Raw genomic sequence first — 14,733 nt, forward strand, 5'->3', positions numbered from 1 at the left:
CTCCTCTGCCCTCCAACACCCCTCTGACTGCTGGCGGCACTCTCTGGCACCCTCCGACACCCTCTGACTGCTGGCGGCACCTTCCGGAACCCTCTGACTGCTGGCGGCACCCTCAGGCACCCTCTGACTGCTGGCGGCACTCCTGTGACAACTATTGGCACTGGCAGCTTGTGGCTACTACTGACACCTACATATAAGCAGAGGAAGAGTGAAGATTTTCAGACATGTATTTTTGGATTGGAGATTTTATGGGTTTTAATTTTAAAACGTTTTTATATATATACTTTTAAATGATAATAAAACGGATGATTTATTTTCATTATTTTAGCCGATTGTTGTAAATGACTATAAAAGTAATAATTTGGAAAGAGTGTATTATGTTCCCTTTTGTTGCAAAACCAGCAAAACCATACTTAAATAAAATTAATAAGAAACAAAAAAGTACAACGTGGTTACTCACAGGATGTATACAGAGAACGGGTGGCTCCGGTGACTCAACTAAAATCATAAAACTGATTTATGGCAGCTGACCTGTCCTAACAACAATGGGTGTTCTCAAGAAATGTGGACATTTTGCGTAGAAAAGATAATTAAATGTTTCTTTTATTTTGACAGCCACACATTTAAATGTCCGCCTTTTATTTCCATTCAAAAAAAAAAATCAGACCTTACGCTACATCGTCACTTCCGCTCACGCTGACTCCAGCTTGCATCAGTTCTTGTCTCTCTCTTCGCAGCCGTGGGCAGACAACACGTGAGTGCATCCATTCAAACTCAATATTCACAAGAACATGTTCAATTACAGTCACACGTCACTGAACATCTGATAGTACACGTGAGCGTCCAAACGCTGCCTTTAACAAACTTTACTGTCCGAGTAGCTGCAAGCTAACCAACGGAAACGTTGCCCGGCTAGCTTAGCCTGCTAGCTAACAACAAGAAGGCGTCATTCTTGTGAACGCTCACTGCTGTGGAAAAGTGACTTTCTGGCCCCGATAAACTAGTTTGGGCATTGTTTCTGTGGGTACACTTCTGACATTTAAATAATATATCAGATAGCCTGAGTTTAGCACATAACGTATTCCAGAAGAGTGCATGTTCTGTTCACAAACTATGGAGCGCTCACAGGTTTTGACAAGTCAGCTATTCATAAGACACTTAAGGATCTGAGGAGGGTGGAGGAGACATTTAAGGTTACTGAAGAAGTCTTAATGTTTGACTGTAATGTAGGTTTAATGTCCTGACTTGTCCCAAACGATATGTGGGATTGTGGGAAATGTATGTGTGCTGAAGGTGAGCGATATAATGGATATTTTAGTGGGTAATACTTTATTATTATTATTACTATAACAGATGGAGAGGAAAAATAAACGTATTTATTGTGATTTTCTTGACGTGGTTTATTTCCACGTCTTCCTGCTCCACAGGTCTGTCGAGTAACATTTTTGTTTTTTTGGTAGACACCATGGTGGAGCGAGTCCCTGAGTCCATCAACTTCCCCTCAGAGGAGGAGAAGATCCTGCAGTTCTGGCAAACAAAGGACTGCTTCCAGGAATGCCTTAAACAGTCCAAGAACAGGCCCAAGTACGTCAAACTGTTTCTTTCTTATGACGATTGATTTACTAAGTAACATGTTCTCACAAAAAAGCCGTTCAAGTGTAAGATGAGTTAACATCTGAATATGCTGAAATAAAAACTACGCTTTACATATTTGTTAAGAAAAGGCTTTCTAATAGTTTTTTATTTACAACTTATTATGAACGCTTAATAAGTGGTTCAGATGAGCTACGTAGTCATGTCTTGTCTTCCTGTATCTTTAATGCTGGCAGTGTTTAGGGAATGTTTTAAGGGATTGACCTTCCAGTTGCGATGCCAAATGTAAAAGTTGCATTTCCTGGCTAACCAGTTATTGTTTGACTCCATTATACACTTTCGGAATTTGATCTTTATGAGTGTCAGTACTCGTCCATCATTTGACAAGCTGTAGTAAGAAGCATTGAAGTCAGTTTGATATGCTAACAGCAGTGTTGTCATGTGTTCTGCACAAACATCAAATGTTAAGTAACAAGAAATTGTGTGTGAAGTTAATTCATTGATAGTGGAAAAAAAGCATACAATTGATAAAATCTCCGTTGATATTGGGTTGAAACTGTAGGACTAGAATACACTCGTATAAACGGGGCTGTGTTAATGTTGTTTGTCTGTTATCTTGAGGTGTTTCCAGACATCTTACTCATATTGTCTTATCATCTCGTATCCACCTTCTTCTTTTATCACAGATAAAATACTGTTGACCTTTTCTAAAAAATATGTTACGGGACATTTCCCAACCAGGTACACCTTCTACGATGGGCCTCCTTTTGCCACGGGTCTACCCCACTACGGGCACATCCTGGCCGGCACCATAAAGGACATTGTTACTCGCTTTTCTCACCAGAGCGGCTTCCATGTGGACCGGCGCTTTGGCTGGGACTGTCACGGCCTGCCTGTGGTAAGAATCTCTTTGTCGAGACTTACAGGTTCACCCTTGCGTTGTTCATTCGTCTCATTCCCTCTCTGCTTTTGTAGGAGTATGAGATCGATAAGACTTTGGGGATCAAAGGGCCTGCAGATGTGGCCAAGATGGGCATTGCTGAGTACAACAAGCAGTGCAGAAACATTGTCATGAGATACTCCACCGAGTGGGAGGTGAGACAACTGTGTAGCCATACTTGTGAGGCCGGTTTTGTTTTTTTCATTCCATGTGTCAATCAAAAAGAAGCATATCCTTTGACACTGTTCCAAGTCAGTGCACTGAAGCTGCTCTTAAACATAGTTAGGCCACACTAAGATCTCACATGTGCAACACATGTTTTTTATACAAGGACTGACCTAAAAATAATACTTTATAATGAATTCCTCTGCAGCATTTTGGCATAAGATCGTTATGTCCTGTTGATTTATATGTGTATGTTTATTTTATTCCTAGAACTCAGTGACACGAATGGGAAGATGGATTGACTTCAAGAATGACTACAAGACTCTCTACCCGTGGTTCATGGAGAGTGTCTGGTATGAATGTCACATTTACCTTCTTGTTTCTACAAGTTGTGGCTTAAAGATACATTATTTGTACGTGACTTGAATACAAGATATTTAATGTCGGCTCTATTTGATATACTAATAACACAAAGTCGTTTGTCATCAGAGATTTATTTAGATTTCTTTCAATTTTAACCTGATTATTATCTCAAAGGAAATTTAGTTTTCAGCCATGCTTTAAACACTTCACAGGAGTACACTGATGATAATAAATAACCACAATCTACCTTGAGTAAAACACTCAAAGTAATACATATTTTTTAAAAGCAATACAAACCGGACTTGACCCCTGTCTCCAGTCTGTCCTCTTGTGTGCACTTTGTCACTCCTTCCCTCTTTACATTGTTTTCATGTGTCTTCTATTCCTTCAGGTGGGTGTTCAAACAGCTGTACGACAAGGGTTTGGTTTACCGAGGCGTCAAAGTCATGCCTTATTCCACTGCCTGCAACACCCCTCTGTCCAACTTTGAGGCCAACCAGAACTACAAGGTTGGCACAAATCACAACCACCATCACACCTCAAGTGGTCCAATGCAGCGCTAGTAACAGAATGTTACTGTCCGGGTGTAAATATATCGAATTGACTGAATCTCCGTTTCACTTTTGTCTCCAGGACGTTCAGGACCCGTCGGTGATCGTCAACTTCCCGTTGGTTGGGAATGAAGATGTGGCTTTGATCGCCTGGACGACGACACCGTGGACACTGCCGAGCAACCTGGCCCTCTGTGTGAACCCGGAGTTCATATACGTCAAGGTCAAAGGTGAGTGGCGACGCTTGACACGAGGGCCGTGTGACAGTTCTATACTACATACTTATACAGTAATAGTGTTGTCAAAGATATAGATTTTTCGATACATATTGATTGTGAATATTTGAAGTGCTTTCGGTACTCATTTTCCATCAATGCACCGGTACCTTCTTCCTGTCTCTCGTCTGCAGATAGACTGTAGGTTTCTTTACTTTCTTTCTTTAGGGGGAGATAGCAGGTCAACAGTATGTGCCACATAGAAGTGGTGTACATCATCTGAAATCTGGGAATCTAAAGAGTAATTTGAGATGCAGCTCAGCAGTGTGTGACAAGTTGTTCTAGTCATGAAAGGGCTTCAACATTATGATGATGGAAGTATGTGATTGCCATTCCTATGCTCACTAAAGTGCTGCAGCAATATTTGGGTTGATACCATTTTGTTACACAGATTTGGTGCTAAAATCCCTCCAAAATCCCACTTTAAGACGCCGACACCTAGAGGGACCCGTTAGAGAACTCCCTGCTGTTTGGTATCTAAAACTTTTGACGGGTCTCAGCGGGTTAATTACCGAGACAGTCTTAAGTAGGCCTGCCACAGTTTCATAAGGAACCGAAAATATTGTTACACCTGGCTGGGCTCCTGGTCTCCGCGGCTAAAGGGAAGGTGGTGAGGTGAGCTTTTCAGCCCCCGCTGCACCCTCTCTCCCTGCGGGGAGGGACGGAGGCTCCCACCAGACCCCTCTTGAAACACGGAGCCCGTCTTTGTTTACCATGCTTTGTGGGTTTGATTTATACAACCTATATGTTTAGGATTACATTGTTTACTGGAGCACAACATTGTTTACAAGAGTTCATAGATCTTTCCTCTTGGTCGTATCTTTGGTGGTGAGCATCCACAGTAAGTCTCATAAACTCCTGTTGGAAACACTGGCTTCACTATAGGCCTGTATATCTTTTAATACAAATCTAAAATGTTATGCAATCAATGCTCTATAACATTTCCCTGTCGTATCAAAAACAGTATAGATAATTGATATTTTTGAAAGGTATTGCATCAAAGTTAGGAATTCCAGTATTGTGACAACACTACTGGTCAGGATGCTTCAGATTGTGGTCGAGAGAAATGCTTTATTTTGTTGCCGCCGTCTGTACTTTCTTCAAGTCGTTGGAGGGGGAAGGAAAGAAGTATCTGCTCGCATATCATGCCCTCAGACATGTTTGTGTTGTGGATTACTTGAATTAACAAGATTGATAGTTTTGTTGAGCGCTGTTGCTTAAATGCAGAAGCCTAAGGCCAAAGTTCTCTCCCTGAAAATCTTGTTTCTCTCGTGGGTTTAGTGTCCTGGACCACAGTATCAGCTGATGGGTGTTTTTATTTTTTTTATTCAGAAAGAACAAACAAAAACAAATTAACAGAGGAGCAGTGCTGCCTTTGCACCCAGAGGAGGGGATTTCTGCACCATAATGCGTCTGTGGAGTTTCTAGCCTTTGGATAAGTGCTAGCTGATGAAATAAGACGTTTTCGTTGTATAACACGGGACTCTTTGTGCTGGAACTTCGTTTTTTATCTTCAACTAAGCAGACACTTCACATTCATGAGCAATAACTGATGTTCACGTAGGCTCATTAAAAACATCATCTGTCTTTTAAATCCATGTAGACTCGCCCACGTAAAACGTCCCACTCGCATTTAATGAAAGGACAGTTACATATAGCTGTGTATTACACTGTAGATACACGTTGCACTGAGAAGTGTTTTTTAAGGAATGTCTTCTTAATGTCACAACCCCAAATGTATGTGTTTGTAACTGCACAAGCTGTGATCCAAATCTGACCTGAAACCAGCTACCTTTACATTGTTCCTCTAGTTTTTAGATATCTTAATTATCATATCTTTTGTACTCATAGTAGGAAAAGCACAGGTGTTACCAATACCATTAACAATGACTTCATCATATTCAAGTGTCCCAGTAAGCCGAGACAGTGAGAGCATGCACAACACCAGGACCGTGAAACTAAAGCAGCTAAATGGAATTCAGCCATTTTATTATTTACACATGTGCTTTTTTCTGCTGTGACATGTCAAAGTGTCTTCTATAGAAAAAAGGCTCGTCATTGTAACTTAAACCAATAGTTTTGTTCATGTGTAGTATGACATCTACATCTAAATGTGGGTGAACCTCAAATCAGGTCACTTAAAAAAAGTGTTGTCCTTGTTCAAATATATAAAGAAATACTCCAGAGAGGGGGCTGGTGTTTTTCTGTTACTCTCCTGCAGTAGTTTTTGGTTCCCTGTGAGAGAAACTGGTGTTTTTTGAAAGGGTGACCTAGATTTATACCAGTTGGTCATAGCCTCTTTGGTCCTGCAGGGGGCACTGTTGGAGCACCGTCTGTCATCCTGACTGCACCGCCTGTGCTGTGCTGCATGGGAGACAGCCTCAGAATACCAATGAATGTGTTTTCTTTTTTTTTTTGTATCAGCTCAGTCTCTCTTTTTATCTCTCTTTTGTTTCTCTCTCCTCTCTTTCTCTCTCGCTCCATCTTCATCCAATGTTTCCCTCCCCTCATTTTCTTATCGCTCTCTTAGCCTCCACATGCACCTGTTTTGTCCTTCGTTGTTCTTATTTTCTGTCTCCTTTTGAGTCTCCTTCCCTCGCTGCCTTTGTTGCGGTGTGCGTTGAGGGGCTGTCAGCAGCAGCAGGTCTGAGCTGTGCAGTCATTTGTCACACCACTGAGGGGAAGAAACATCTTTTATTGATGCTGCCCCCTTCTCTCTCTTGTTCTCCATCTCTCCTGCTATTGTTGCTAAAATCCCCATTTGGCCAGATTTCCAGGAGCGTTCAGTTTGCCAGAATGTCAGGCAGGCATCTTACTTGAGGTGGCAACTTTTCAATAAGCTTAGTTGCTGGTTGATTGGTTGTAGCCACACGATACCTTACCTGACCTTGACTTCATGTGTTGCTGTATTGTTATGAAGCATTGACATTAAAGGGCTAGTAGATGCTTTGTTTGATAAGTTGCTGTTTATCGTACCCAGCGTCCCCACCTCTATCAATATCTTCATTCCCACCTCATTTCATCTACTTTGAGGTGTGTACACAGAATAAACATACAAACATCTGCTGAGATCTTTGAGTTAACGTTGTCGTCGATGGTCATGTGATGAGGTCTCGCTTCATTTTTACCCGTTTGGACGACGTCATAAATGTTGCAGATGGATAGAGCGAGACATGACATCACAAAATGACAAGGCTGTTAAAACCTTCAAGAAGTGGAACACGAGTAAGTTAAGAAGTTAAATACATATATTGAAAATTAAAATGATCAAAACATAAAAACAAATATTAGATACAATAAAACGAAGTGATCTTCAAATTATCGCTGAGTTCAGTCAGGCTCTATTAAAGTTCTTTTGCAGATTATAAATTGACACTTTTCAGAGATTTGCGGTAAATTGGAATTCATTATTCAAAGCATTAAACGGGAAGATTTTCATTATCTTAATGTCATGTCAGCGCTCTTTAATTTGTCTTCATGTCTTATTGTTTGTGCCCTGGAATGAGATGTGTTCTCGTTTAAAGTGGGCCTCCGTGTAACAGCAGCGCAGGTTCTAATATGCGGAGCTTTGGGATAATCTGATTCGACTCACGGGCCTGGCAGCAAAGTGTGAAAACTCAACAAATGCATTCACATGTGTGTGTTTGTGTTCATCTCACAGAAAACGCCACAGAGAAGACCTACATCTTGATGGAGGCCAGGCTGGGAGCTCTGTTTAAGTCCGAGAGCGAGTACACTCTCTTAGACAAGTAAGTACACAAGACCCCATAGCCACCTAAATAATGACCAATACTATTAAATACTGACCAAAACCTTTGATCGATCCAATCAAATAACAGGGATTTGATTCAAATCATTCTTGTAACTAAACCCCGACCCCATATTCTGTTGAACTTAGAAATGCATCCCGTTAAAGAAGCTCAAGACTCTCCAACTTCTGTTCCTTTAGATGGAGATAATTCAGCTGGCAGGTGTCAAGTACAACAGTGCTTTGCTCAGACACTGAGGAAATTATTTTCCCAAAATGACATGAAAGTATTGCACAGCACATTACCGTCGACCCTCGTCGTAATATCTACTGTAGTATCAACTTAAGACTGCTGTTCATTGTTATCAGTACATGTTTCTGTGACTGATGCACTGGCAGGAGGTTCGTCTCATGTCATTTAAAAACACATCAAGGCTGGTTGTCAGCTCTCTGTTATAGCTGACTATCTTAACACTGTTAAAGTGTTAAGTGTTTATGTACTTACCTCAGAGTTGGCGTTTTTCCATTAGTTATTACTCCCCCACTATCTTCTTAATATTCTGCATTTGGGACACTAAAACTAACTCAAACCTAACTATGGTGTTTCAGTGAGCGTCAAACTTGTATTTCACGGTTCCTGTGAAAGGTTTCCTCTCGGTTTATAACAGCGTTCAAGGTGCAGTGTGTAGGATTTGGCGGCATCCGACAGTGAGGTTGTAGATCGCAACCACCTGAAACATCCAACCCTCTATCTAGAGCCAGTGTTTGGTGTGTCCCCTCTGGGCTACTGTAGAAGACCCGCTCCATATGTAGATATAAACTGCTCATTCTAAGGTACTATAATTCTGGAGCAACGGGTGAAGTGCAGAATAGAGAAGGGAAAACAGTCAACGTGGAATACAGAAAACACCTGAATGAATAGAGGATACAGAATACCCTGAAAGCTGATGGAGCACATTTCCAGGCATGATTTATACCCACTCACCCCATATATTGGATGAATTAAATGGCAATAAAGAAGGCTTACTGATGTCTGGCGCGAGCCTCTTCTTTGAAGTGTCCACACATAGAAGCAGAGATTTATTTGTATGCTGATTAAAAAACAGTGCATCATGCTGACTCAGCTGCCAACACAAATTCTAACTTTAAATTAAGATGTCAGTTTATGTCTTATAAACATTTTTCTTTAATATTCTATGGTACATTGAAGCAGTTTTCATTGGCTTTGGGTCACCTTGTATTATACGTGTTTTTGAAAGTGCCATGTAAATTGCAGTATTAAAAATACTTCTTAAAACCCCATTTCTGTTTTTGATTGCTCGAGACCTCATACTTGTTGATTGTATGTTCATCCTCACAAAACAGATTTTTAACTCTAGCATCCTTTTTAAAAGAGAGGTAGCCACAGCTGGACAGACGATACTGTTCAGAGAAATATCGTGAGTAGTGAGTAAATTAAATTAGGGTGAATTGAACTTTGAATGTGTTTTGTGCTTTTAGATTTCCTGGCAAGACGCTGAAAGGGAAAAAATACAAGCCTCTATTCCAGTACTTTGCCAAGGTCAGTAGTCCGTGTTCTTGTTCCACAGGTTTAGGTATTGTTTGCCACAAACCGAAGACAGGCCCATGTCTCACTTTAATTACCTGTCTCACCACAAATTGGCAACTCCGTTTATGTTCTCTAAATCTGTCTCTTAATCTCTCTCTTTCTATCAACATCGCTATCTGTGGCTCTATTTCTTTTGCTTGTTCACCACTCGCCCTCCTTCATCTAATTCTCCTCATCCTCGCTTCACTTCAGTGTGGGGAGACAGGAGCCTTCCAGGTGGTGATGGATAACTACGTCAAGGAGGAAGACGGCACAGGAGTGGTCCACCAGGCACCTTACTTTGGAGCTGTGAGTGTGGTCTTTTACTGATTTCCTTTTTTACCAAGAGATTCATCTTTTTGTTTAGTAAATGCCAGAAAAACAAACTGACCATCGCTATTCACTTTGACCAAAGAAACCCAAAAGTTAAAATGATTTCAAACAGAAAACAGCACATTTCTGAAGCACAAACTAGTAATCGTTCAGCATTTTGACTCGATAAATTACTCTTAAATAGTTAATAATCAGTTAATTGACTAATTGTTTCATCACCACTTCTGTAGTTTACCAAAAGTACACAAGCATATGATAGCATGACAATTGCTAACAGAAGTGGGGAATAGCACCTACTAACAAGTGTTTCAAAATATAGTGCGATACATTTTTCGGATACTCTCTTCGGCTGAAGCCATTTAGTCAACACTCAATAAAGACCCATACCAACCAAGGCTTTTAGTGTAAGTGGTAGATATACATCAAGTGTGTTTCAATGCAATCATACTGTGATGAAAGCATATATCGAGATATACGTGATATAAATCGATAATAACAAGCACAAACTAACTCAAATTTCTCCGAAAATGTCGTCATTTTGCATTAAAGTCCTTAATAAGATGAGAAAATATTCAGCATTTTTTATTTGTCAAGCATTTAATTCACACAGGACTATGCAAAATTAGGCTTTACCTTGTGTTTTTTCCTTGTAGACTATTTATTTATTTATTTATTAACCCCAAAAACATACTATATTTTGAGATATATTAAGATAAGATATTACGTATCTCTGGATAGAATGTTTTGGGCGGATCGCCCAGCCTTACTGTGGTGAGTGTTTCGTGTGCAGCCTTTGCTGTGAATCATCTGTCACTGGTCGGGCCTCCGCCTGCCTCTTGTCAGGCTCACCTCCTCCTTTATAATTATAATGGACTGCACCTCCTTGAGGGACTTAGAATAAAGTTGAGAAATGTACTTCTGAGACATTGCTTTGAGTGAGCTTGTTAATCCAGTCCTGCAGAAGGGTTGGGTTGTTTTTCTGGTCCACATGTTGTCTATTGCGGCTCTGTAGTCAACACATGCAGGCATTAGTTGAAACATCACTTTAATAGAGGACTAAACTTCTTTGAATACCTTCCACCATGTTAACTTGTAATTATTATGTTTTTGTTATATATAAAATGTAGAATACTGTGTCTCACATCCGACAATTTAAAAATACTTTCAACCTCTCATGGATACACTGTTTTTGTGTACCCACTTCACATTGATGTGTATGCCTATTTTAGAGAGTTTTATGAAATATTTGAATTGTATGCTACAGTATCAGTGTATTGCTACAGTGTAGAGGCCAAGGTTGCAGTGCCGGTGGAGGTATTGAGTCATTTCTGATAGGTTGGATGCCCTTGTCAGGGGCCGATGGATGCCCTCATGGCTGCAGCCAGCTGTGGATACAGACTCTGTCTTTCTCTTTCTTAGCCTTCTCTGCTTATTTCACTGCAGTCAGTCCCTATGTGAACCCTTCACATCCCATTCGCATTTAAATGTTTAATTATTTATTTATTTTGGAAACACTTCTGTTATTTAGGGATCACATTCACGTTGATTGGTTGCTGAAGATCTGAAACTCAAATGCATTTCCTCTGAAGATATACAGTGAGGAGGAATGCGCTGCCAAAGTACATTTTTCAGATTTGATGTTGTTATGACTGGATGTGACCCCGTGAGCCATCCATCTCGGATCTTGACAAGGTGTTTGAATACGGAATACATTTACAGCTGGACAGTGCTCCGATCTTTCATGCATGGCTGTCACATGCCGGTAGGGCTTCTTTCAACCCTGCAAAAGTATCCAGCTCAACAAGGAATTTGATATGGAGTCATAACATATCTTTGAACTAGGGAAACTGTTTATGAATAAGTAATTCTCTAACCCCTTTGGCAGCCAGTTTGACCCTTTAGGAGAATATCATTGAAACACAACATTAGCTTGAATTACATGGGTCACTGTATCAAGATAATCTTACTTAATTACTTCCAGACACATTTTCTACATGTTCTAAAAGGCTACAGTAAATGGCTTCTAACAATTATCTTTATTATCGATTGTTCTGACGATTATTTTCTCCATTCATTGTTAATCATTAATTTAAAAAATGCCCCTCATAAGCTGACATATTCAACTGCTTGTTTTGTACAACAAACTGTTATTACTATCACAGGCGACTAAGAGATCCTGATTCTTTGGGGGCATATTTGTAAAAAAAAAAAAATAAAGATTTAGGGATTGATGGATTATCAAAATTATTGCCAATTAATTTTCTGTTGATCGATTAATCGACCAATTATTTCCTATCTCGTTTTGCAGTGAATTACATGAATAAAGAACATAGAATTGGATAAAACAAATACATCCGCTCACTAAACCGTCTGCTCTGTGTGTTGTTCTCTCTGTAGGATGATTACCGGGTGTGCACCGAATACAAGATCATCCAGCGGGACCAGGCTCCTATCTGCCCCGTGGACGCCTCGGGCTGCTTCACTTCAGAGGTCACTGACTTTGCGGGACAGTATGTCAAAGTGAGTGACACTTCAGACATTTACATGTAGACTAGGTGAGCAGACATTTCAGGCTTCCGCCCCCGGTTTGACACGTGTGATAAAACCCTCAACGATATTGATAGCTGATTTAATTTATTCTTTAATTGAATGCTTTCTGGGCACACACTCTCCTGTGCCTCTCCGTTTATATGTCAGGGGTTCTAAAACTCTCGTTTCTGTCTTTTTGGTCGAAGATTTAATGCTTTTTCTAATTATGTTGGGCGGTAACTGAGATGAGAATATGAAATATTCATCATGTTTTCCAAATGTAATTTAAAATGATTCTTTAGGCGCATGACTTGTTCGTTGATGCGGCGCGAGTTAAGGGAATCAGCGTCAGAGCAGTTTCACAAAGTTGTGTAGGAAGACCTGCTGCCAAAGCACATCGTCACTGTTTACCAGTGCACTGGGTGCCTTCCCTGTCACACCCCAACTTCATTACCATCCTAAGTGGATAGTAAGTGAAAAATAGCAGTCTTACATGATCGCTTCACTATTTCACATCCTGGTGTAAAGGCCAGGGAGTGTACTTGACCCGCCTGGCCAGTAACAGTACAGCGTTAGCTAATAAAGAGCATGCAGCCACAGTTCACTGAAAGACTGTCATAATCCACTTTTGAAATATGTTAAAACCAAGCGTGAGTTTCATGGCTGTCCGACACATTCTTTATTACCGCATAAAAACTCAGAGGTGATCTGAGGGAGCTTCAGTCGCGACGTGTGCTACACAAAGAGAAGCCGAGAGAGAGCAGCTGTTCCTCTGTAAACTGAAAAATAACAAGCCTAGTATTTTCACAAATCATGAGGGCTGCATCGTACACCCAGAAGAGCCTGCAGGTTAGCGGCTCCAGCAGCAGAGTAAGGGTTCAGAGCCCGTCGCCTTCCCGGTGCCGTGGATCCTCGCATGACAACCGCGGACGCGCCGGTAATCGCAGCAGTGCCGTCGAGCTGGGCACAGAGATACATCATGCCAACGAGAAAGAGGAGATGCAGGAACTCAACGTCAAGTTTGCGGGATACATCTCAAAGGTCCAGGCACTAGAGCAGAGAAATGCCGCGCTTCAAGCTGAGCTGGCTGCACTGCAGAGCCGCTACAAGGGAGGCCCCGTGGGCATCGGAGAGGAATATGAGCTCAAGTTTAAAGAGGTGCGGGAGCTGATCGAGGCCCTGACCAATGAGAAGGCAGCAGCTGATATCGAGCGAGGCTACATTGAAGAAGAGGTCGAAGTGTGGAGACTAAAGCTGGAAGAGGAGCTGGCACTCAAGGAAGAGGCAGAGATGATCCTGAGGGAGTTTCGCCAGGATGTTGACAATGCCACACTGCAGAAGGCTGAGCTGGAGAGGCGCATAGAGCAACTGGTAGCCGAGATAGAGTTCCTCAAGAAGCTGCATGATGAAGAAGTGGCCGACCTCATGAAGCAGATCGAGGACTCAAAGATCACCGCGGAGCTGGATGGCGATCGGCCTGACCTGGCCGCTTATCTGCGCAACATGCGTGCGGAGATAGAATCTGTCGCTGCCCGCAACGTCCAGGAAGCTGAGAAATGGTACAAGAGCAAGTTCGACACCCTCAAGGACCATGCCGGCAAAAACGAGGAGCAAATGAAGACCATGAAAGATGAGATCACGACCTTCCACAACCAAGTGACGGAGCTGCAGAACCAGATTGATGGTATGAAGGCTCGCAACGCAGCCATGGAGCAGCAGCTGGAGGACATGGAAATGTCCCACATGGATAAGGTGGAGGGCCTCGAGAATATCATCGCTCAGTTGGAGGCCCAGCTCTGCGAAACCAAACTAGAGATGACAAAGTATCTCCAAGACTACCAGGAACTGCTGCACATTAAGCTCAAGCTGGATGCAGAGATCGCCACCTACAGAAAGCTGCTGGAAGGGGAGGAGCATAGGCTTGGAATTGACAAAACCGTCTAAAGCAGCGGCAGAGAAGAGCGGCAGAGCATTGTGGAGTGGAGAGATCAGCTCGTACTCGTTAAAGAGATTCTTCCCTTTTTTCCCTTACTTACCCTCCTTACTCCAAGGGCTGGGTGTTGCTTGAAACGTTTCGATACCGGTGCCGATCTGAGTTCCAGTACAGATGCCGAAATGACACTTTTCTTGAAACCTTACTTCGGAGATTTATTTTCATTTAACAAACGAGGACACTTATATCAAATGTAAAATGCTGTCTAAACACATGTTCTTTGTGTTCTTTGACAATAACTTTGTCCAAATAGAATATTCTAAAATTGGCAAAATATTGATTCAACAAACTGAGTAAAAAGTTGTACTCTAGTGAGGTGCCCACTTCCACAAAAAAAAGCTGGAAGTGTCGAGTAAACAAGATCACGTGTTTTTTGGACATTCAGTATTGAGATTTGATACGCAGCCCTTCTTACCATTTTGCTATCCTTGCCATACCCTGACCCCATTATCCTATCATCTTTGCTGAAAATGTCTACTTCCCTCCCAATTCCTTCCAGTCCTTCGGACTTCAAATTGTACACAATTTCCTCAGAACAACCCTCCTGTCCTCCTTTCTTACCAGCTCTACCCTGCTGCCTCCAGCATCCCCCTGGGTCCTGTTATATGGCCCTCGGGTCTCCTTAGTTAAACTCTTTTTTTTCCCTTTACTCGTT

At 41.6% G+C, this 14,733-nt stretch overlaps 2 protein-coding genes across 2 annotated transcripts in view; both read left to right on the plus strand.

The window, feature by feature from the left end:
* Window positions 1-701: 701 nt before the first annotated feature.
* iars1 (isoleucyl-tRNA synthetase 1) overlaps window positions 702-14,733 on the plus strand; it is a 46,119-nt gene continuing 32,087 nt past the window's right edge. The window contains exons 1-11 of the mRNA XM_079184237.1: window positions 702-754; window positions 1,461-1,584; window positions 2,335-2,491; window positions 2,569-2,688; window positions 2,969-3,051; window positions 3,453-3,570; window positions 3,695-3,842; window positions 7,549-7,636; window positions 9,136-9,196; window positions 9,437-9,532; window positions 11,954-12,076. Coding sequence (XP_079040363.1) covers window positions 1,466-1,584; window positions 2,335-2,491; window positions 2,569-2,688; window positions 2,969-3,051; window positions 3,453-3,570; window positions 3,695-3,842; window positions 7,549-7,636; window positions 9,136-9,196; window positions 9,437-9,532; window positions 11,954-12,076 — 1,113 coding nt within the window. The 5' untranslated portion in view covers window positions 702-754; window positions 1,461-1,465. The remainder of the gene's footprint in view (window positions 755-1,460; window positions 1,585-2,334; window positions 2,492-2,568; window positions 2,689-2,968; window positions 3,052-3,452; window positions 3,571-3,694; window positions 3,843-7,548; window positions 7,637-9,135; window positions 9,197-9,436; window positions 9,533-11,953; window positions 12,077-14,733) is intronic.
* Window positions 12,899-14,248, plus strand: LOC306714102 (vimentin; the record flags this gene model as incomplete). The annotated part of the gene is made up of 1 exon (XM_079184048.1): window positions 12,899-14,248. The coding sequence occupies one exon, from the start codon at window positions 12,899-12,901 to the stop codon at window positions 14,027-14,029; it is 1,131 nt and encodes a 376-aa protein (XP_079040174.1). The 3' UTR covers window positions 14,030-14,248.

This window comes from Pholis gunnellus, assembly GCF_910591455.1.
Source record: "Pholis gunnellus genome assembly, chromosome: 3".
NCBI lineage: Eukaryota > Metazoa > Chordata > Actinopteri > Perciformes > Pholidae > Pholis > Pholis gunnellus.